Source organism: Cyclopterus lumpus, chromosome 6, assembly GCF_009769545.1.
Source record: "Cyclopterus lumpus isolate fCycLum1 chromosome 6, fCycLum1.pri, whole genome shotgun sequence".
Taxonomy (NCBI): domain Eukaryota; kingdom Metazoa; phylum Chordata; class Actinopteri; order Perciformes; family Cyclopteridae; genus Cyclopterus; species Cyclopterus lumpus.
Window position 1 is genome coordinate 4,993,568 of NC_046971.1, and position 22,166 is coordinate 5,015,733.

The following is a 22,166-nucleotide window of genomic DNA, read 5'->3' on the forward strand; positions in this document are numbered from 1 at the left end:
TTTTTTTTTCTTTTCGTGTGCGACGTTACAGATATTTTGGTTTTTATTTGTCAAGAGAGATGAATCGGGTTTTTATTTGTTTGAATCAAAACACACTGACGCACGGATTTGCCTCGACCGTCCGCCACATAATCACCCAAATGTTGGCGTCCTTACTGCTGTGATGTAAAAAAAATATATATTTCAGCACACACACACACACACACACACACACACATACACACCAGGAGCATCCACGTCCAATTCATTCATTTCCTTTTTCACGTGCACAAAATGTACAAACTTTGAGCAACTTTCACATTCTGGTAGCATGCTCTCTAAATTGTGTGTGTGTGTGTCCATGTGTGTGTGTGTGTGTGTGTGTGTGTGTGTGTGTGTAAGCAGTTTTCGTGTTTTGTGAATTGAGAAATCAGATTACGGACACACAAGTATCAAATCTTGACCTTTTTAAAAGGTCATGGTCAACAACTTCTCTATCGTCTTTCTTTCGTCGTGTTTTAAAAATAATTTCACAGCCTCCCTAGAATTGTGTAACTTCTCAAGTTTTAAGAAGTACGTTTCTGGGGTACGAAACACACTGGGGTGTGCATCTTTTCTGCAGACAAGCCAGCTGGATTCAGCGTCATACTGTAGATCTCTTGTTTAAGGTGCACTGGATTTCAAATGATGAGCACAGAAGTGACCGAAGACTCCCAAAAAGTGCGTGAGTGCTGATTATTTCAATCCAGATGACTGTAATCCCGTCTTGAACTTGGATTTCCGTGTTCATCGTCGATTTTGGAACAGCGAAATCGTGTCAGTATGTCTGATACCGCCGCCGCGTCAAACTTGAGGTCGTGACGAGATTACTCGGTTTACATTGATGGCGATACCTAAAAAAAAAACTGACTTCGCTCTCCGTTGTTGTAGGCGAAGAGGCGCTCGTTGTGCTGTAGTTTTAAGGAGGTCGCGACCCAAAAAGGTTTGAGAATCGCTGTCTTCGCCGATACCGCGAGAAGCAGTTTAGTCTCGCCAAAAGCACACAATTAAAGTCTTTAGAGACCGAATAAAAGAAATAAAAAAACTACAGAGAAACAAAGATCTAGGAAAAATACTCTAAAAAATATAGCAAACGTTTGCGTAACATTGTGTTTGACCTCAGAGAATCCAGCTGCAATCGAAAACACTTTTTTATTCTTTTTTTAAAAATTGGGGCTGATTTTGGACCGCGGGTGTCACTCTAAAGCCTCCTACTCATTTATCTACCCTACTTTGAATGCAGTGCCGGCAAACCGATTGCAGAAAAAAATGTGCAATGAGATAATGTTTTCCAAAAAACTAGATCACAGCTATAAATTAGACAGTATAAATTACATAGATAAAAAAACTGCCTTCAGAAAAGGTGCAGGGTGACACTCAAAGATCCAAATCATCAGTCAATTAACAATATCACTGTCTAAATGTTCTTCAGTGTGTGTGTGTGTGTGTGTGTGTGTGTGTAAATACATGGTGGGGAATATTATCTTTTTGGTCGGGCATTTGCATTGGTGTCCATACTTCTTTACAAGAGGGGGTCCTTTGTGGCTCTCTGTTCTATGTCCTTTTCCTTCCTGCTCAGTGCAGCTTCCTCGGTTCCCGTTGGCTGCTGACCCCTTTACTTCTTCTCCTGAGGGACCTTTTGTGTAGCCTGTTGCTGTTGGCACCGGCTGAGGGAGGGAGGAGGGGTGAGGGGGGTGAGGAGGGAGATAAAAAGGTATGCATACTGATGACATCATGTAAACACGAGTTGCCAATTGACGCACGAATCGCCCCGATGTGAGCGGTGTGCGGCGAAAAGGATCCGTTTTAAAAAGCCACCGCGGGCTCTGCAGGAAGTCTATTTCACACACTTGTTTCCAAGGCTTGAAAACTTCCCCAATTAGTTTGGGTCTTCCATCTTTTCTAGAATTCTTCTTCGTGAATGAAGTGGATTAAAAAAATGAGCACTTATGTGCCCCGCTTTGAGTTCACCCAGGGACCTTTTGTTGCATATGAGACTTTGTGGGGTTTTTTTTCTCAGGCTGCATTCACACTAAATCCGGTGTTTCCGCAGCAACGCCGGTCTTTTCCATTTATTTTAATGTGTTTTGGAAAAAAAGTTTGAAACCTGAATGAACTGAATGAAACGCAAACCCAACGTCACTTTACTGGCAATCGGACCAGAAAGACGCACCCGCGTGAGGAAAAGCACCACGAATGACCAAAAAACACACACAAAGTTAGTCACTCACTCGGTGACGGCCTCGCATCCTGGGCAAATATTGAAGGTTAATGTAATTTTAATGCTTCTGGCATGGCTCTCATAAGTAGGCCATTTAAGTGACACTCCCACGACACCTCCCACAACCCTTCGCTAATCGCCATTTAACGCCTGATTTGATGTGAAGGCAGTCTTCATATTGTTAACACTATCAACAACCACAACGGGCTGTTTACTGAGCTACACTTGCACGTTGTTTTAAGCATCTCCCCGCCAGCTCACCTTCTGTACATTCCACTTGTGGCTCCTCCCACTGTCCGTCCGGCATGCAGCGAATGACCGGCAGGTGGCGCTGCGTGTAGCCTGCGTCACACTGGTAGCGGACTATAGAGTTGGCGGGGTAGCGCTCTCTGCCGCTGCCCATTGGCCTGCCGTGTTCCACCTTGGGGGGAGCTCTGCACATGACTGGAAACAAGAAAAAAAAAAACACAAACATATAGTGACGGTTGAAACGTGTCAAGGTGGCTGGTTGTTCCCAAGCTAATTTTCCTACTAGAAAGAACTCCCAGAATCCCTTCTTGGCACATTGCCACCCAGTAAGCTTACCAGGTCCGGTCTTGCAGGTGAAGGGAAGGTGGTAGTTGCAGGGCACGTCGTTCCACTGTCCGCCCTCGTGCCAGATCATCACCACGCAGTCCTCCTCCGAGTTGAAGTAGTTATCTGGCTGGTTGGGCCTCCAGTTCTCAAAGGACTACGGAAGGTACAAAGACAATCAATTCAGCAACCCTAAAACGAGATCAAAACGATGTAGATGGTTGTTAAGCGACCAAACTCACCAGAGGACCACCGTCTGTCCAGCGGAACTCATTCTGCACAGCTTTGTCATTGAGTCCAATCCACTGGTAGTCCTGGCCATTGGCTGCATCGCAAAGCAAAATAGATGTTAGCTTTGAAAGCACAGGTCTTCTCTTATAGTGTGCGTGCATGCTTCAAATGTCCAAAATAGTAACACGATATTTCATGAGGCTCAGGGGCTCAGGGGCTATAAGGTCCTGGATTGGCCATCTATGACGCACCCTGCCTCTCACCCAACATGTAGGGTGGGAAGAGATGAATGCATTGATGAGTTTTGACTTTCGACTGGAAAATATCCTTTTAACCCATTTCTTGTTAAAGTCATCAGGCATCATCACTCCAAAACGCTTCTTTTTGTGTGTTTTCACACGCAGCTACTCACAGTTGACAAACTGCTGCTCCTCCTGGGAGCCGATGCTAACCAGGTGGGCGTTGACCTCCTGACAGCGTTGCTCAGCCTCAGACCAGGTATCTCTCTCAGAAAAGTGGAGGTAACAGCTGCCCATGAACTCCAACCAGCCCTCAGCACAGCCCTGCACAGCTACACACACACACACACACACACACATATATACACATCAAGACACATTCTGACAAAAGCATCAAAATGTATGAAAGATATAATTTCTCTATTGGTATCCATTAAAAACAATACTAGTAGTTTGGTGACTCACGTGTTGAGCAATCTTCCCCAGTGAAACCAGTAGGACACTGACACACAGCGAGCTCTCCCTGCACAGAACAGGATCCTGAACCGCAGGGGTTCGGATCACAGGGGTCTACAAAGTCTGAGAGCGGAGAGAAAGACTCCTTACTTTGAGCATTATGGCTAACAACATATTTCCAGTTCATCAGTAGTACTGCATCACAAGGACAATTGCTAAAATAAATGAACAAATAAGCATATTTCCCCAAAATGTTGATTATGTGAGTATGAAACAGCAGAATCTAAAAAACATACCTTCCACTACTTCAGGCTGCTCCACCACAGCAGGGGTTACTAATGACACTGATGGCGCTGTGGTTGGGCTGGCGTAGGCTGCATCTGGAGTCACCGCATACACTGTCGGTCCTGCACGGCTTTCCATGTTCTCCTCCCCAAGTCCCGAATGGCCGAGACGGGAAATGTACTCGTAAGTCATCTTTGATCCAGGCGCTAAGGTGACAGAAAGCTTCGGTTTTTCATCAGGGGCTCCGCTTCCCGAGAAATGCAAGCTTTGGTCCAAAGTGCCACTGAATTCATGATGGATCCCTGACCCACTTCCTTCCCCGCTGACCTCCACCACCCCACGGCCCTGCTCAGGGTGGCGCACCTGTGGCGGTACGGTCACCTCCATCATGCCATTGTCTGTTAGGTAGATGACATCACCACGAGGCAGGATAAAGTCTCCAGAGGCAGAGCCTGAGGCACCAGATGGAAAACCACTTGGAAAGCCGCTGTGGAACCCGGATCCGAAGGGGCGATATCCAGACACCTCCTGCTCACCGGATGGCTGGACTGTCAGGTCAACGGCACTGTGGTCGACAAATGAGATGCCAGAAAATCCACCGGAACCGGAGCCAGAGCCGGACCCGGACCCGAAGGGGCGATATCCAGACACCTCCTGCTCACCAGATGACTGGACTGTCAGGTCAACGGCACTGTGGTCGACAAATGAGATGCCAGAAAATCCACCGGAGCCAGAGCCGGACCCGGATCCGGACATGAAGGGGCGATATCCAGACACCTCCTGCTCACCAGATGACTGGACTGTCAGGTCAACGGCACTGTGGTCGACAAATGAGATGCCAGAAAATCCACCGGAGCCAGAGCCGGACCCGGATCCGGACATGAAGGGGCGATATCCAGACACCTCCTGCTCACCAGATGACTGGACTGTCAGGTCAACGGCACTGTGGTCGACAAATGAGATGCCAGAAAATCCACCGGAGCCAGAGCCAGAGCCGGACCCGGACCCGGACCCGAAGGGGTGATATCCAGACACCTCCTGCTCACCAGATGAATGGACAGTCAGGTCAACGGCACTGTGGTCGACAAATGAGATGCCAGAAAATCCACCGGAGCCAGAGCCGGACCCGGATCCGGACATGAAGGGGCGATATCCAGACACCTCCTGCTCACCAGATGACTGGACTGTCAGGTCAACGGCACTGTGGTCGACAAATGAGATGCCAGAAAATCCACCGGAGCCAGAGGCAGAGCCAGAGCCGGACCCGGACCCGGTTCCGGACATACTTCCAGATCCGGAGGTACTTGATTCCCAGAAAGACCCGCTGGTTTCAATGCCTCCCTGACCTAACTCCTGCTCAGTGATTTTTTGGTGAGTTTTCGACACCTCCTCCATCTTCCCATCCACCATGATAATGACAGAGTCTCCGCCACTACCACTGATGTCCCCACTTCCACTCAAACCTGATCCAGATACACTGAAGCCAGAGTGTTGAGTGTCAACCCCGTCCCCAGATCCAGATGCGCTACCCAGTTCGCCAGATGTGAGGATGACAGCACTTCCCCCCTCGGCCTCCTGCGGGCCTCCAGAGGAGGACTGACCCCCGGAGAAGACGTCAGTGCTTCCGCTGAAGATGACGTTCTGTCCCGAACCGGATGCGTCACCGCTGGTACCGGAGGTGCTGGACTCCCCTGAGATCTCCCCGCTGGCTGAATGATCAGCTGAACCAGAGCCGGACACATCAACATGGACTGGAGGTAAAATGGGTCTCACTGGGGGAAACATTAAGAAGAAGCACGAGTATGTTAGATTCTTTGTTATTTTTCCTTGTGTTTGTGTCCTTGTGTTTCGCTTTACACAGTTGTTCCTGTTGTCTTACTAGTTGGAGCAACTCCCTGAGTTGTGATGGTTTTCTTGTTGATAAACTCCTCAATTTCAGTAATATTGACATGGGTTTCAGTTTCATTGTATTCTCCAGTGGTTACAACTAAAAACAAAGAAAAGATGAAGAAGATGGATATAAATATCAATGATAATAGTACACAACCAAACAAACAAAGTAGTTGGAGAAATATTAAAAGATCAAGCGAAGGTAATTACAAAGACCTATTTCATGCATCGATCTCACCTGTGGGAGCAAAGTAATCAACTATGACTGTCGTCTTGTTGATGACATCCACCGTCAGGATTGTCAGATTCACATTGGTTTCATTTTCAAAGTGAACAACTGGAACTTCAGCTGGAAAAAAAAGAGAATGTCAAAAACAATTGAATTTGGCTGGAAAGGTTATTTTGGCGAGTCTAACCCTTTTCCTACCTTTAAAACAGTAGGCGTCGTAGCGCGAATGCTCATCGGGAAATCCTGTCTGGTTGGGGAATGCGTAGATAATGTGGACCCCGACCTGACCGCCTCCACAGTGGGACCTGGGGGTTGTGATTGGGTAGCGGACACTGCGGTCCAACAACCAGCCTGGACGGCACTTGTCAAGCCCTTGGTTCCAGGCAGCAAACAGCTGGCCAGTGGTGGCCAAGGTGGTGTTGAGTTTCTGACAGTGCTGCACAGCTTCCTCATAGGAGAAGCTGTCATAGTCACTGGTGAAGAAGACCTCACCTGGAGGAAGCATTCGCAAAGGTTCAGAGGGGCTCAAACACGGCAGATACAACAGCTACTGTAGGTAGGACGATATTTAAGTGAGTGGGCTCCTCACCTCGCAGACGTTCCACATAACAAAATACATCGTAATGTTCGCTCGCTGGTCTCAGGCCGTAGGACCGGACTCCTGGGAGGTGTGGCAGATTACCGTGACAGTTATCTCTGGGTGACACGATGGGATACCTGAGCAGGAAAGAGGATATTGGCTTTACTTTTTCCTTAATATCCATCCAGGAGTCACAATATATTGGTTCTGTCTTACACTACACAGGCTTTAAGTTTACCTGACAGTCTGGTCGCGGAGCCAGCCAGCATCGCATTGGTGGAGGCCTTTCTCGAAGGCCGCCTGCAGCTGCAGGGAGCTGGCGATGACCGCCCCGACACTCTGGCAGGCCTGCTGAGCCTCCACAAAGGTCAGAGAGTAGCGGCCGGTGATGGGTCGGTAGTGGAACACCACACCTGGGAAACGAGAGGGAAGGAAGAAAAGAAACACAATAGGACAGACGGAAGTCAAAAAAGTCTAATTTTATGTTATTTATTCTTATTCAAGCATCGCTTACTTTCTTATCATCCATCTTTATTTTCACAGATGCAGTTTGTGGTTATTTATTCATCGTTATAACATTTATAAGTATTTGATTGGCTACCTTGTAATGTGCAGCTAATGACAGACTCCAACCCAATAAACTAAAACAAATACACATGGGTAAAGTACTAAATATAACAGTGCTAATAGGTGGATGCTGCTGCTGCTGGAATACTTGAATGTATTTTTTTTAGGATATTCCCTGCTAATGCAACCTGAATAGCTCACAGAATTATAATTTTTTAGAGTTAAGCATCTTCAAAAATAAGTTATTGGAATGGGTCAAGATCGCATAACATTTGCAGCCCTTTTTTTTTTTTTGTGTCAGCAAAGGCAGTAATTTGCTCATATGCTAAGTCGAATACTCTATCTCCCTTTTGAAAGGAGGTGAAAGTTCAGCCTTCTAGATTTCAGTCATCGCAAGTTTTGTAGAAATGCATTCTCACAGTTTAAATAAATATTCCAAGGGGTTTTGTTATCGATGACAGTACATGACCAACTTACCTGTGGGAGCCATGGCAGCATCTACGTCTGTCACACTGGGCGGGACTGCCAGCGGGAAAAAGGTGTCAACTCCCCCACGTTTGATCTCCTCTCCCCCGGGTGAGGGGGTGAGCGTCGGGTATATCCCAGGGGAGGGTGTCATGCGGATGATATCTGGGAAAGGGGTGGTCCTCAAGGGCACGGCACCGGCATCTTCGCCGGCTGGGGGAGACAAGATGGCATAATTCCTCGATAGAATTGACAGTTTTAGGTAAGACATCAACCCTAAAATAGAGTTATTACGAATTATTTTGTTTGGTTTCCTCAAATCTCCAGGAAGGATTTACCTTGGAAGCAGACAGCATCGTAGTGAGTGTCAGGGTAGGGGTATCCGGTCTGGTTGGCGAACAGGTAGACGGTTCTCACTCCCAGGAGCCCTCCTCCACACTGAGGCCTGGCAATGTTGATGGGGTAGCGTACACTCCTGTCCGCCAGCCAGCCGGCGTTGCACACGTCCATGCCATCCTTCCAGGCCAAGTAAAGCTCTCCGGTGGTGGCGAGTCGGGCACCGAGTTTAGCACACTGATCTCCTGCTTCATAGAAGCTAAACTTCTCGACAGACATGGAGTAGAAGACCCTTCCTGGGAGGAGAGTGGAGAGCAGAAGGGAGATGAACATGTTGACATGACAGTCCACAGTCCTGTCCACACTACCAGAGGTTTCATATGTCAGATATAGCTTTGGTAGCTACCCTTGTGAGATGAATGTACCTGATAGTTTCTCAGCAAAACAGTATACGTCGTAGGTCTCGTTGACATCTCTCACACCATAGGTTCTCACGCCGGGGAAGTCCTCCTTGTCTCCAAAGCAACGCTCCCGCGGCTCATGGATGGGGTACCTCGAAAGGTCAAAAAAGACATCGGTCAGCAGGTGGACGGAGATGAAAAGTTAGTAACAACATCCATTCTTTTACCGTGGTCATTACTGCAAGTTTCTTGGTATGTAAAATACAAAGCCCTCTCAGGCATACCTCGTCTTTGGCTACTGATGTGCAGCTACTCAATGGACAATGGCCTTTCTCTGTGTTCTTCCCACAGTCTAAAGACACTCAGGTTTGATAAATAGATAGAAACCCTACATGGCCGGGTCCATAGTGATCATTATAAGCAGTTTAGACTCGCACTACCTGACAGTCTGATCAGAGAGCCATCCGGCATCGCACTGGTGGTATCCGTCATCGTAGGCAGCCTGCAGCTGGGCTGGAGTGGCGATGGTAGCACTGTTCTGGATGCAGGCGGCCTTCGCCTTCTCAAAGTTCAGGGTGTAGCGGGTGGAGATGGCACGGTAGTGGAACACAATACCTGTGAGATATGGAGAGTGAGCGGGAGACGGAATAACTGTGATTTAAATATCTTTGAAGGTTATTATGCCAATTTTGATGAGCTCTTTGCTATCTGACCTCTATCATCCTGATGAAACAGTGTGCCGTTATAACTCTGGGCTCGGGTTTATACCCAACCAAAAACCAAACAGAGGTAAAGAGTGTAAACCTGCAGCCAACCGAATGATTGACGCAGAATTTAAAAAGGACGTGATCTATTTTTTGACAGGTTTTGCACTGATAGCATTTTTGTTGAGGACTTTTAGCTAAACCTTTGTTGCAAAATATGTTTGCTAGAAGTTTTATCCTGTAAATCTTTAGTTTGAGTGAACCTTTGAGACAGAACTGGAGGGTCTAAGTCATATGTACGAACAGAAGCCTGACTCCCATGTGGTGAGTAGATAATTACTTTAATATCGTAGTGAGTGAAGTAAATTGAATGAAACGTCATGTTTCCGGGGCGTACCCTGAACCTGGATGTCCACAGAGTCGTAGTTGTCCTCAATGCCGTGCATCACCTCGCAGCGGTAGGTGCCAGAATCTTTGGACCTCAGCTCTGTTATCTCCAGGGTGGCGTCGGTGGACACCAGCGGGTAGTTGATCATCGTCACCCGGTCCAAATACTCGGTCTCCACTTGAACTTTTCCCTCGGACGCCACCAGGATGGTCTTTACTTTCTCCTTGGTGACGTAGGTCCATTTGATGCGGTGGGAGAGCGGGGCGAGGGTCGGGGCTCCGGGGTCATTCACTGTGTTGTCCTGGAAGTAACAGGGCACCACGACCTTGCTGCCCAGCAGAGGTCGGAGAGGCATCTCCATCGGGATGCTGACACGCAGTGTGCCATCCAATTCTACGGTAAAGATAGGTCAAGTTGTTTGTCTTTTTATTTGTTAATGAGGATACAAACTAAGGATTAGAATACATTTACAACCTGCTCTACCAACCCCCAAACTCATTTAAAACTGCCAGGTCTACTCGTCACTTGTTGGGGAATAATTACATCTCTAGAAATGATTAGTGGGAATAGAACAATGTCTGAAAGTGGGACAGTTCTATTCAGTTAGTAGATAAAAAAAAAAGACCCAACTAAATCCTTCTTAACAATGCTTAACACTAATTTCGTATCGTCCGATTTTCAAAGAGTCTGGAGACACGTATTGCATTTCTTATACCATGAAAATGAAGATAAAAATCCATCAGACAAAACCACACTTACCGTCGTGGTTTTCAAGCTCGAACAATACTGTTGCCGAGATGAGGGGCAAGGACACGCAGAGCAGAAGCAGGGGGGTCATGGTTACCTGAAAAAAACACCCAAATGGACGACACCGATATCAAATCTGTGTGAACGATACGATACAACACAGAAAGGACAGGCAAAGCTATGAAAACCATTTTGAATTCATAGTCATATTTGGACTTTTCAACCCTTACGTAACTCACTGAACAGATGCTAAGTGTGTATATCGAAGGAATACAAACTGTAAAGCTTCTTTTCCAGAAATGCTGCACTGAATGAACAGTGAAGCAAGTGTGAGAGTGAATTAGCGGGTTTATTATCGTTTCCTCCGCCCCTGAATGCCACTGTGTTTTTTTTTCTTCCCCCTAACTCCTGTACGCTTACATTCATGTTCCATGCTATCCAGGGCCCTTTGGTTATTACGTCAGCCTCGTCGGTTAAAGAGGAAAGCGGACGTCAGGAGTCTGTCGTATCAATTGGAAATGACATACATGCTCGCTGAGGAATGAAAGCCCCTCAGTCTCTGGGCACAGGAAATGTCTGTAGAACTAAAAGTATGCTCAGGGCGGAGAGGGAACAAATGAATGTTGAAATTAGGCTTTTTTTCCAACCGCCTTACTAACTGTTCTTGCTTTGTCTCTCTGTCTGTGTGCATATGGGATATTTATATTTATATATTTATATTTATAGTATCTGTGCATGCAGGAAATACAATCTGCTGCTCAAATTGTTCTTCTTGGTTACAACTAGAGAGTTCGTTTTTTTTTTTCAATATCTCAACTGCTCTGAAGTTTGAATTTATTGGTGCTTTTATTAAATTGTGAGTTCCTCATTAGCTACATTAGTGTCATCACTCGAAGGAGAGAAAAGTCGGTTTCGACCAGACTTAGTTTCATCACCACTTCAATGGTGTTTTGTGCCGATGGTTATGGGCTGCAGAGCATGAGGACTACTGACTGTGGGGATCCTCTGTCTTTCCCTCTGTTAATCTTCTATCATCAGGTCAAACACTTTGGTTTATGACCACATTTCTGCAAAAACTAATGACATTCCCATCAACCTCATTTGGAGTTATTGTGCTTACTGCTAATTGCAGCACGCTGACATGCTTTAACTAAGACGGTGGACATCACTCCTGCTATCAGCTCGTTGGCATTTAGCTCAACGCTCCACTGGCTGCATGGCTTTCTGTGAATTACATATTAAAGGACAATGATGCAAAAAGAGTTTCTTCTACTTCTTTTCCAGACAAAAGTCAAAATTTGACCGTAATTAGTTCACCCAACCGGCTACTTGGGTCCAAAAAAGCATCAGCTCGGCTCTCACAAACCCACATCTGTCAAACACTGATTACCACATTGCTTATTTTCTTTCGGCATTCCACCGCTGTGACACGCAGCGCGGCCCGAACGTACGAAGAAGCCGTTCGAGAGTCCCAACTGAACCCTCATTGTGCCGCACGTTCACTGCAGAACACACTCGGCTTGTTCCAAAGAGCCAACCGGTGACATTTACAACCAATAAACCTGCAGCTCGCGGCGGCGAAGCGTTAGCAGTAATCGACCTGAGGTTGGCAGCCCAGGAAACGGCTAAAAGGGACTTCTTTAAGTTCAAGTCACCAACATCTATATATATACATGTATATATATATATGTATATGTATATATGTCTATGTATATATATGTATATACATGTGTATATATATATATATATGTATGTATATGTGTATGTATATATATATGTATATGTGTATGTATATATATATATGTATATATATATGTATATGTATATACATGTGTATATATATGTATGTATGTATATTTGTATGTATATATATATGTATATATATGTATATATATATATGTATATGTATATACATGTGTATATATATGTATGTATATGTGTATGTATATATATATATATGTATATATATGTATATATATGTATATGTATGTATATGTATATATGTACAGTATATGTATATATGTATATGTATGTATATGTATATATATGTATATGTATATATATGTATATATACTGTGTATATATATACTGTATATGTATGCATATGAATATATGTTTATATTTATATATATGTATATATATATATGTATATATATATGTATATATATACATGTATATATATATGTATATATATACATATATATATACATGTATATATATATGTATATATATATATTCACTTTCACACACTGGTAGACTGTGAATACTGTTTGTCTGTGTGCAAACTGCATAAATGTCTACGTGTGTGTGTGTGTGTGTGTGTGTGTGTGTGTGTGTGTGTGTGGGCGCTGCTGGCATTCCCAGAGTTCCTCACATCCAGGACATACAGTAGCCTACAGTGGGACTAATATTTGCCCCGCTGTCTAAGCTCCGTCTGGGAGTGAACGTTTGCTTAGTTTGGGAGGAAACACAAAATACCGCTCGCCATACGGCGACAGATGGACAAATCACCCAAAAAATCCCACACTGTCATGTTTTTATGATCGGTCCGTGATGCGTCATCCACCCACGAGTTTTTGGCGTTCTCCACTTTTGGAGGTTGTTTGCTGATTTTGGGGCTTTCTGTGACTTTCCTGGCTTAAGCAGAATTATATAACACTCTTGGATTTATTCTCTACATATTCGGCTTTTCTTCAGGATATCCACAAAAATCTGCCTATCACTGCCTTTCTATTTCTATTTCCATTGGAAAATTAAAATTCTATTGTGGCTCGCCATAATATCAAAAGCAATGTCGTAAGTAGTATTTCCAATAGAGCATCTGGAAATATAGTTTTTGCTGACCCCCAGTTGTTTGACCGCAGTGATGTCGACGTGTGCTCCAGGGTGTGCCGGTACAACCATCACTCTCGCATGTGCAACAGGGTTTTCGGGGGGGGGGGGGGGGGGGGGGGGGGGGGGGGGGGGGGGGGGGGGGGGGGGTACAGACAATACTGCGTTTGGCCAATCACTGCAAGGGGCGGGACTAACGTCGCTGTCAAAACGCTGTCGCCGATTGAGGCGGGTATGATGGTTTCAGGTGATTGGTTAAGAAAATTAGTTAATATTAAAACACTTTCTTATCCCAACTTGACCTCTGGAGTCACTTTCTAACACACTAGGTAGCCCGACTACCGTCGTGGTAAACACGCGTTTAGCATTGTTTTAATTAAAACAAAAATATTTTAGTTAGGTTTAGAAAAGAAATCGTGTCTGGGCTTAAAATAAGTACGTAAACTCACAGAGGAAGCGTCGATATTTGACGCCCCGGGGGAACGAGAACGGGCTGAAATTGAAACTGGACTACAACGGCTATTCCTTCTGGAGTTAAGTTACTCTTTAACTACTGTCTGAGTAATTACGGCTAGCTATTCCATCATTTTCATATATGTACATATAAATGAAAAGGTGACGCATTAAGTCTTTCTGGTTGTACAAATGATAAGGCCATAAGTCACAGTCAAGGTCCTCCAAAAAAAAAAAAAAAAAAAAGGATAAAGACAGCAGTAACCAGCTGGAAAGCAAACCTGTACTCTCACAATGTATTAACACAGAGAACGCCAGCAACCCCACCCCCCTCCCCTCCTCCCCTCCTCCCCCATTTCTCCGAGCGAGCCAACCAAAGCCTCGCCTCCTCGTCGCTCAGCCTCCGATCGTGGAGCGAACCCTGTCTCTCTCTCTCTCTCTTGACGCATCATTTAAACCGCGGTCACTCCGTAACGTGCACTAAAGCATTCGTGAGCACGCCACGCCGGGCCCCGGTGGAGCCCGCCGGCCCCCTCGCCACAGTGTGCCCCATTCAGTCCGTGGGGTTTGCACCCCTGCTCGGCCCGCTGTGGTATGTTCCACTCCCAGCTGAGGTGGTGGGCAATAAGGCCCTGGTCTGTTCCAATGGGGGGGGGGGGTTTTGGGTTTACCTTGCGACCCCGCCAAGGTAAACACAAGGTGGGCATCCAGGAGAGGCTCACCACCTCCCACACTCCTCCAACCCTCCAGAGTCTCTCAGCAGAAGAACAGAGTTGACATTGATACACACACACACACACACACACACACACACACACACACACACACACAGACCAACACTCATAGATTAGCACGGGGATGTGAGGGCAGCGCACCGTCCGAAGCCCTTGGTAAAAAAAGAGAGTGTGTATGTACGTGTGTCTGTGTGTGTGTGTGTGTGTGTGTGTGTGTGTACATGCGTCGCTACACAGACACACACTGTACAAGAGTCTGTGTGTGTTCTCACACACAGACTCTTGTACAGTGTAGTGGGTGGGGGAAAAAATTCATACGCACAGGTGTTTATGGGAGCATTAGGACAGGCCTTCATACAAAGACGTGCGTTAGCTTAATATGTGCGTTAGCTTAATGTGTGCGTTAGCTTAATGTGGCAAACGCACACAAACAAGTGGACTCACACCATCTGAGGCTAACTGACAGATCATCCGACGTATAAAAAGTCGAACTCTTTGTCAATCGTTTGTTTCATTTCTTCACACCTGAAAAAAATTGAAATTCGCGACGTGCGCTCAAACGGTCGGGCGTTACCACGGTAACCGGGTGTCACTCTCAACAGTAGTTTCCTATATTGCAAGGAGTAAAACGTTGTTCCCCCCCCCCCCCCCCCTCACCCACAATAATCAAAAGTTTCCCACTGCTCAGATGCTGGAGAGGAATGTTCAACCTCTTTCCATTGAAGGAAAGGATTCTGGCCCCAGTTTGGAGACTGGCCGTGTGGAAGTGACCCAGTTCGGGGTGCACATACGTGCATCACCTGGCGTAAAAAAAAAACACATTTCTGCTGCATAAAATTGCATTTCTTAATTCAGACTTTTCCTCTGATATTTACTTGTTTTCTCGTGAATAACTGGAACATAATTTTACTGAAAATGATTTGAAAAATAAACTAAGAACACTTAACACGTAACACTTAAGGAGCCTCACAAGGAGACAAGGCTTCGCCAGCCACCGCACATCTTTTGAGCGCTGTGCATACTGAGATCAAATTAATTCAGACACTGAGTAATTAGGTTATGGGATGCAATTTCATACATGCCACTCTCCATCCATCCGGGGGGGGGGGGGGGGGGAACCACCCAGAATAAACATAGACATGTAAATTGTGATTAATTACAAAACACTTTTCCTGCCACATTAATGCTCTTTAAATCACTGAAATAACACCGCAGCAACACAACGATGAAATCAAAGCAACCGATCCAACATCAACAATCACTTAAACTCCATTAACGTCTCACTGAAGTCAAAACTCACACAGCAAACCAGACCAATCACAGCCAGCGACCAAACAACTGAATTAAAGTTATCCGTTTTAATTCACGATTAACTTCCCGGAGATTAAAAAATAAATAAAACAATTGCTCTGACATCTGATACAGTACCTCCATCAGTGCCTGTCCTCCCTCCCCCCTCCCCCCCCCCCAATTAGAGGATGAAGAAGTGTCAAAGTATTTCCCCCTAAAACCCCGACACAATATTCCTCGTTACTCCGGCCGAGAGATGGAAACGTACCGTTGATGCTCCAAAGCTCCCAGGCCTCTCACTCCTGCCTGAGTAGGAGAGCAGAAAGAAGCTTTATTCAGACCCTACAACACTTTTAGATGTTTGAAAGAGAGAGAGAGAGAGAGAGGGGGAGGGAGGGAGTGAGAGAGAGAGAGGGAGGTCCTCTCCTGCCAGTTGGTGAGGTCATGCAAACAGCCTTGAATATCAAAGCTGAAGCACAGAATCTCATAGAATCTGTGAAAGTAAAGAAACTTCTTCTGCTGGACAGTTAATTTAATTAGTTTATTCTTGACAACGTTTCAACCGTATTATCAATATTTCCATTTTATTCTTGACATTTCTAATCTGTTTTTTGCCATTTTTTCTTTTATTTCTTGCGATTTTGACTTGATTCTCGAAAATGGAAAATAAAATAAAACGTAAAAAAATACAAATAAAAGAAATCGACAATGATATGCGTCTTAAATTATTTGTATACTATCAATTTGCAAGTTTTGGATTTCGTCTTTTTCTTCTTTCTTCTTCTTTGTAGGGAAACTCAGTTTTACAGATCTGTCAACAAAATAATGTTGTTTAAAAAGGAGAATTTGGACATGCATGGATTTCACTGGAAAGATATGAATATATTTCCTCAAAAGCTGGCAGACAAATGTAATGGAGTGCAAAGTCCAATATTTGCCTCTGAAATGAGGTGTAACAGAAGCCCAATGGAAATAAGTAAGTACCTCAAATGTGTACAGGACTTGATTAAATGTACAATATTCACAGGCAACAGAAAAAAGGTCAGTTTAACCATTCACGTCCTTTTCAACAGGCAAAGTAACGGTTACTACGGTTACTTACAATCCACGCTCTTTGCACCCTGAAATGTAATGGAGGTTAAACTTGCATTTAAATTATATTTGTTATCATTTTAATGTGCATTAAAGGAGACTCCTTCCAGTGCGTCCATGATCCTTTTTATTCGAACATCTGCCAGCCAATCAGAAATGAGTACGTATTCTGTCCCGCCGGCTGTTCATTGGTCAACGCCACCAAAGAAAATGCATGGTGCGTTTATTCTGGCAAATTATTTGTTTTTTGATGCTGAGCAGTTTCTCAGATACTTTGGCCCGTGATGTGACAGATAGCATTACGAGTATGAACAACAGCGTTTTCCACCTTTGATTTATATTCCCTCAGGCGGAAATATTGGATTTACAGTACTGTGTCAAACAAATGAGCCTCTGTATATAAAATAAATGTACATTTTCATCTTTTATTTCATTAGAAGTGGGAAAATACTTTGTTTTCAAGAATGTCTGAAGTTCTGCATTCAAAAAAACAACAAAAGTATTAAAAGAAATTAAATTAAGGCCCTTTTAAATGAATTAAAAGGACCTGGACCTCATTTGCGTTACTTTATTTTGCTTAATGTATCACAAGTTATTAGTTTGCAAATCTATAATAATGTCAGAGAATCTGAAATATGTGTTCATGACTGTTTATCCTAAAGAAGAGTGCGTATTTGCTTATATATATATACATATATATATATATATATACTGCCACTGGTGTCTGTGTGCATTCACTTGAAAGTCAAACATGCTAATGTTGGCATAAGGTTGAGGAGAGGCGTGCCTCCCCCTCGCCCCCCCCCCCCCCCCCCCCCAAACTCTATTCAGAGGTGTAAATACTGGCTGTGTGCTGCCTGGACCCACTGACGCACTCTCGCCATCTACAGCTTCAAAAGGGAGAAGTATTAGCCGTCGATTTGCTCTAATTTTGGTGCTTATTTGCCGACTCCGTGTCCATTCACATCATGCACACAGATGAAGTAGAAGCAGCGGGTTCACTCGGCATCATTCACGTCCATCGGCCGGTCATCTGAAATCATCTGAAAGGGACAGAAAGTCAGGCTCATATATTTTTTTTAACTTTTTTCTTGCAGGGGAAGTTTGACACATGTTTGACACATGCTCGACATCTTCATGCGCGTTCATAGTCATATGGATCGGGGCGCTTCAAAGGAAAGCCAAGCAGATCCGGAAGGGATTACGAACGGCGTTCGTTTTTTTTTTAAGTCACGAGAAGCCCCCCGCCAAAAAAAAAAAAAAAAGTGTTATGCGTCACAATAAAAAATGTTTTGTGAAGAAGTGACTTAAGAAGCGAAACGCTCTTTGGCTCTCGTCGTTTTTGTTTCGTTGGGGAAAATTATTCTCTTCCCAATAACCACAAAGTGCCTCATTTTAACGCTGCATGCGATCTGAGGAACATTTCCAAGTGCGTCTGTCTCGAAGGTGAAGACGGCCAAGACTGTTCGCGGAGCCAAAACCCCCGTCGCCCGTGAGCGAAGAAGTAAATGTCAAACAAAGGAAACAGTCTACGAGACATTTTAAAAAAAATAATAAAAATGTTCCCTCACTGTAGAAGAACTACTGTGTTCATTCTCCTCGCGTGACCCCGTTTGAGATCACATGAATTAGATCAGGAGACAGTCGCCGGTCATTTTCGTCTGTGTGGTTTGGATGCTCGCTAGGTTTAGCTAATACCCTACACACACGCACCTGGCCAGGTGAGGCACGACGCCATTCGCCGAAGTAATGAGGGGAAAACAAAGTGTTTACCGGTAAATTAAATGTACTTTCTTTTGTTTTCACGGTTTCAATTTTTGTTTTGCCCCGTGTTTACGCTACACGCTACTTAATCGATCTGGTTCTTCAGCATCTTGCATCTCACTATTGAATTTACTAAAGCACATGCATGGTCCTCTGAGGATGAGCCCTTGTGATTGTAACATTATATAACCCCCACCTTAGGGACACACTTAACATATTCAGCCCCAACTGGTAAGGCTGATAAACACACATTAGAGGTCGCAAAGCACCATCACGACCTCTGGGAAATGGATTTTTTTTGGAGTTTCCATCAAATTATCGTCAAGGGAATGGCTTGAAATGTGACTCCTGGTTTTTAATAACTGTAGAGTTATCAGTTTTGCTGTCACTCAAAGTCCCGACAAAGTAAAAGCATGAAGAACTGAACCCGTCTGTCTGTTAAAAAAAAAAACCTACGTTATGTTTTAGTGTCATTTGGCTGAAATTACACACAGGTTGTTAAAAAGCGTTTGGCGTGTATGGGCTTTATGTGTCGGGCTAACGACGCATTAAGGCACACACAATGAGTCTCTAGAATCTGACCCGCGATCTGTTTCCACAGCCCCCCCGGGGGTCGTAAAAAAGAAGAAAATTGTGTGTAAGCCCGTTGAGCTGACTCACAGTCCTCTTTAATGTTGAGCTCGACTGTGATATTCTGTTGCTCATGAATGACTCTTTTGTTCCCACAAAAAAAAAAGAAGAAAAAAGGGGAAGAACTTGAAAATTCACAAGTTATATTCACCCGACATTGTTCCTCCTGTATTTAAAGGTGTGTGTGTATCTGTGTGCTCACACACACACACACACACTCTTAAACCCATTATTCGTGAGTGTGTTTTTTTTTCCGGCTCATTGGCAGTCTCGGTGAGTCCACCTGAAAGACCTCTCAGAGTGGACGAGCGAGGTCAACACAGAGACGCTTGTGTTTCCTCTCCGCCCCCCAAATGATCCAAATGTGGCGCTCTGGAAACGAGCTGACGCGGGGTTAGTCGGGACGGGATCGACTGGAACCCGGGATGAGGCTTTTTTTATTTTCTTGAGGGTGACACATTTCAAAGCTCAGGAAGAAGTGCTGAGAGCGTCTGTTTTCGGTCGATGTACTTCCTGTTCACACACACACACACACACACACACACACACATGCTACGACTTCACACACACTTGCATGGACAGTATGCATTGATAAACATACCGGTTATGACAAATAACAGAATGTAGATATCCCACAAAAAAAATCAATTCTCATGTAATCGTGGACCTGGAGGTATAAAACACAGCACGTGAAACACACGTGGGTGGGCCGGGCGATCAAACCAGCACGGGACCCTTCATGGAGGAGACGTATTTACCCCCAAAAGGTTTTTCTCGTAGGTCATCGTTACATTTATTACTCACGTGGTCGCAGTTTCACAACTAACTTTAGGCCCTCTCTGCAGCCGGTGTTTGGTTTGTCCGCTCTGGGCTACTGTAGAAACATGGCGGACTCCGTGCCCCATATAAAGGCCTCATTCTAAGATGACGGAAACACACACATTCTAAGTTTCAGGTGATTATACACTAAACGCAAACGTAGTTATAAATATATATCATATTCCATTTTCTGCTAATAGATGTCCCTGAAAAAACACCACGCTGGCCCTTTAAATAAACCGATTTAGGCATACAACGACGAGACAGGAGGATCGGTTTATTTAGTGTCTGAATATGAAATAAGAGGGATAATTATCCAACTTGAACTCAAACCTCTTTGTCGCTCACGTCCAACACGCGCTAATTGTTTGGCCGTTAAATATTTTTAATTTCATGGATGGATTCACAGGCTGAGGGGGTCACGGGGTCCACGCTGTACCGACGCAAAATGACACAAGAGACACAAAATGAGTCAAGAAATGACAAGAAAAGACACACAACAACGAGGAAGAAACTCAAAATGACAACAAAGAGATTGCACAATGTCCTCAGAGAGAGAGATGCATAACAACTGTACTGTTCTGCGTCCTTTATTCATTCAGGTATTTCGTTTGATTTGTCACATTTATTTATTAAGTGTGTTTAATGTGACGTCGAAAAACAAGGCTCAAGAAGCTTGAAATGCATTTCTACAATTATCTGACATTGTTTAGGGTGACGCTTTCTGTAAAGAAATATAAAAAGAGAACATTTGTTTGAGTGAAACCTGCCATTTGCTTTCCTTCGCCAATAGGGGGCGCCCTCTCCCCCACGGGTGAGGTGTTCTCTGCATTACATGAGAGCATACATCATGTCTCCAAATGCACGTGTGAAATCGCTCTCTGGTGTTAAATGTTTAGTTCCTTTTTTTTTTTTTACACAGGATGGCTGGTTCACGAGTTCTTAATATGAAGGCTGCCTGTCATATTGTGTGTGTGTGTGTGTGTGTGTGTGTGTGTGTGTCTGTCATAAGGCCTTCTTTCAACCAGTTCTGGCTGGGCATCTCGTCCTGCTATCCATTAAGGAAAAAGAGCTGTGTTTGTGTGTGCATGTGTGTGTGTGTGCGTGCGTGTGCATGTGCATGTGTGTGTACGTGTGTGTGTGTGTTGACACAGCTCCTGGCAGTCTATCAAGTTAGAGGGCTTTTGCTTCACAGCCCCTCCATAGAGGTGAATGGGCGCTTTATGGCTCGCTATATAAAAGTGTGTGTGTGAGCGCCACTGATAGCTCTGGTCAGCACGTCTGGATGTTGAGTCGATGCACAGGAGATCTTCTTGTCATCGTTTAGAGATTAAATTTGAGAGGCTGTGGATGTTTCATGTCACTACGGTGGTGGGAACGTATTCAAGTGGCTTTCGGAGGGTTTAGGATCTCGTGTAACGCACAGACACACACACACACACACACACACACACACACACACACACACACACACTGCACAGGACACGCAAATTAAAGTCAAAGTTTCAATCTCAAGACACACACACACACATCAAAAATTATTTGACCACCAGTTATTGCCTCTTATACTTTGCAGCGTAAGCAAGGAGAACACTTTGATGAAGATGGGAACCTTCAGATGTTATTAGCACTGGTTTATCATTGCTATGGAAACGCTGGTGGATTTGAAGGAGAACATCCATTAAGATCCCTGAAATCCATCATTTAAAAAAAAAAAAAAAAAACTATTGGCCTGAAGAGAGAAGTGTACAGTTTATTTTGGCGTGAGGGGAAGAAAGTGAGCGAGAAAGACGATCGCTGGACTCATTATCGATAATAACCGCACGCCTCCTCATCCAATGAAGCAACACCATGCAAAGTTTCTTTTTACCACTTACTTGTGCACACTTCGAAACGGACCTTCGCTTCCTCTCCTGTCTCCTGTCTCCTCGTGAGCCGAATGGCACACGAGGAGACAAAGAAGCGTTTGTCGAAATCCAACATGGCCATCAATGATAGTGCGCCTATTGACTCGGTGCAGACAGGGTGCTTCAGAGAGCTTTTAGTGGTTTTTAAAAAACTTCTTTTTTAAATGCATTACATAATTCAAGAGATTTTTTTTTTTTTTGGATGCCGGTGAGGCGGTTACTGTTTTAAAAAAAAAAAAAAATGATGGGAACACTATACTTCCTTATGCTCGCAGCACAGACTCACGTCTCATGTCCCGTTGCATGATGGGATAG

General features: G+C 44.6%; 1 protein-coding gene across 1 annotated transcript; it reads right to left on the reverse strand.

Moving 5' to 3' along the window:
• Positions 1-268: 268 nt before the first annotated feature.
• LOC117731960 (aggrecan core protein-like) lies at positions 269-15,965 on the reverse strand. Its single transcript, XM_034534541.1, has 19 exons — positions 15,908-15,965; positions 10,343-10,427; positions 9,593-9,976; positions 8,932-9,106; positions 8,516-8,643; positions 8,093-8,386; positions 7,767-7,967; positions 6,961-7,135; positions 6,732-6,859; positions 6,341-6,634; positions 6,152-6,262; positions 5,903-6,010; positions 4,035-5,795; positions 3,748-3,861; positions 3,456-3,614; positions 3,055-3,137; positions 2,825-2,969; positions 2,501-2,683; positions 269-1,685 (listed from the first exon to the last, which is right to left on the reverse strand). The coding sequence occupies exons 2-19, from the start codon at positions 10,419-10,421 to the stop codon at positions 1,594-1,596; spliced, it is 4,614 nt and encodes a 1,537-aa protein (XP_034390432.1). The 5' UTR covers positions 10,422-10,427; positions 15,908-15,965; the 3' UTR covers positions 269-1,593.
• Between the last annotated feature and the right edge of the window lie 6,201 nt (positions 15,966-22,166).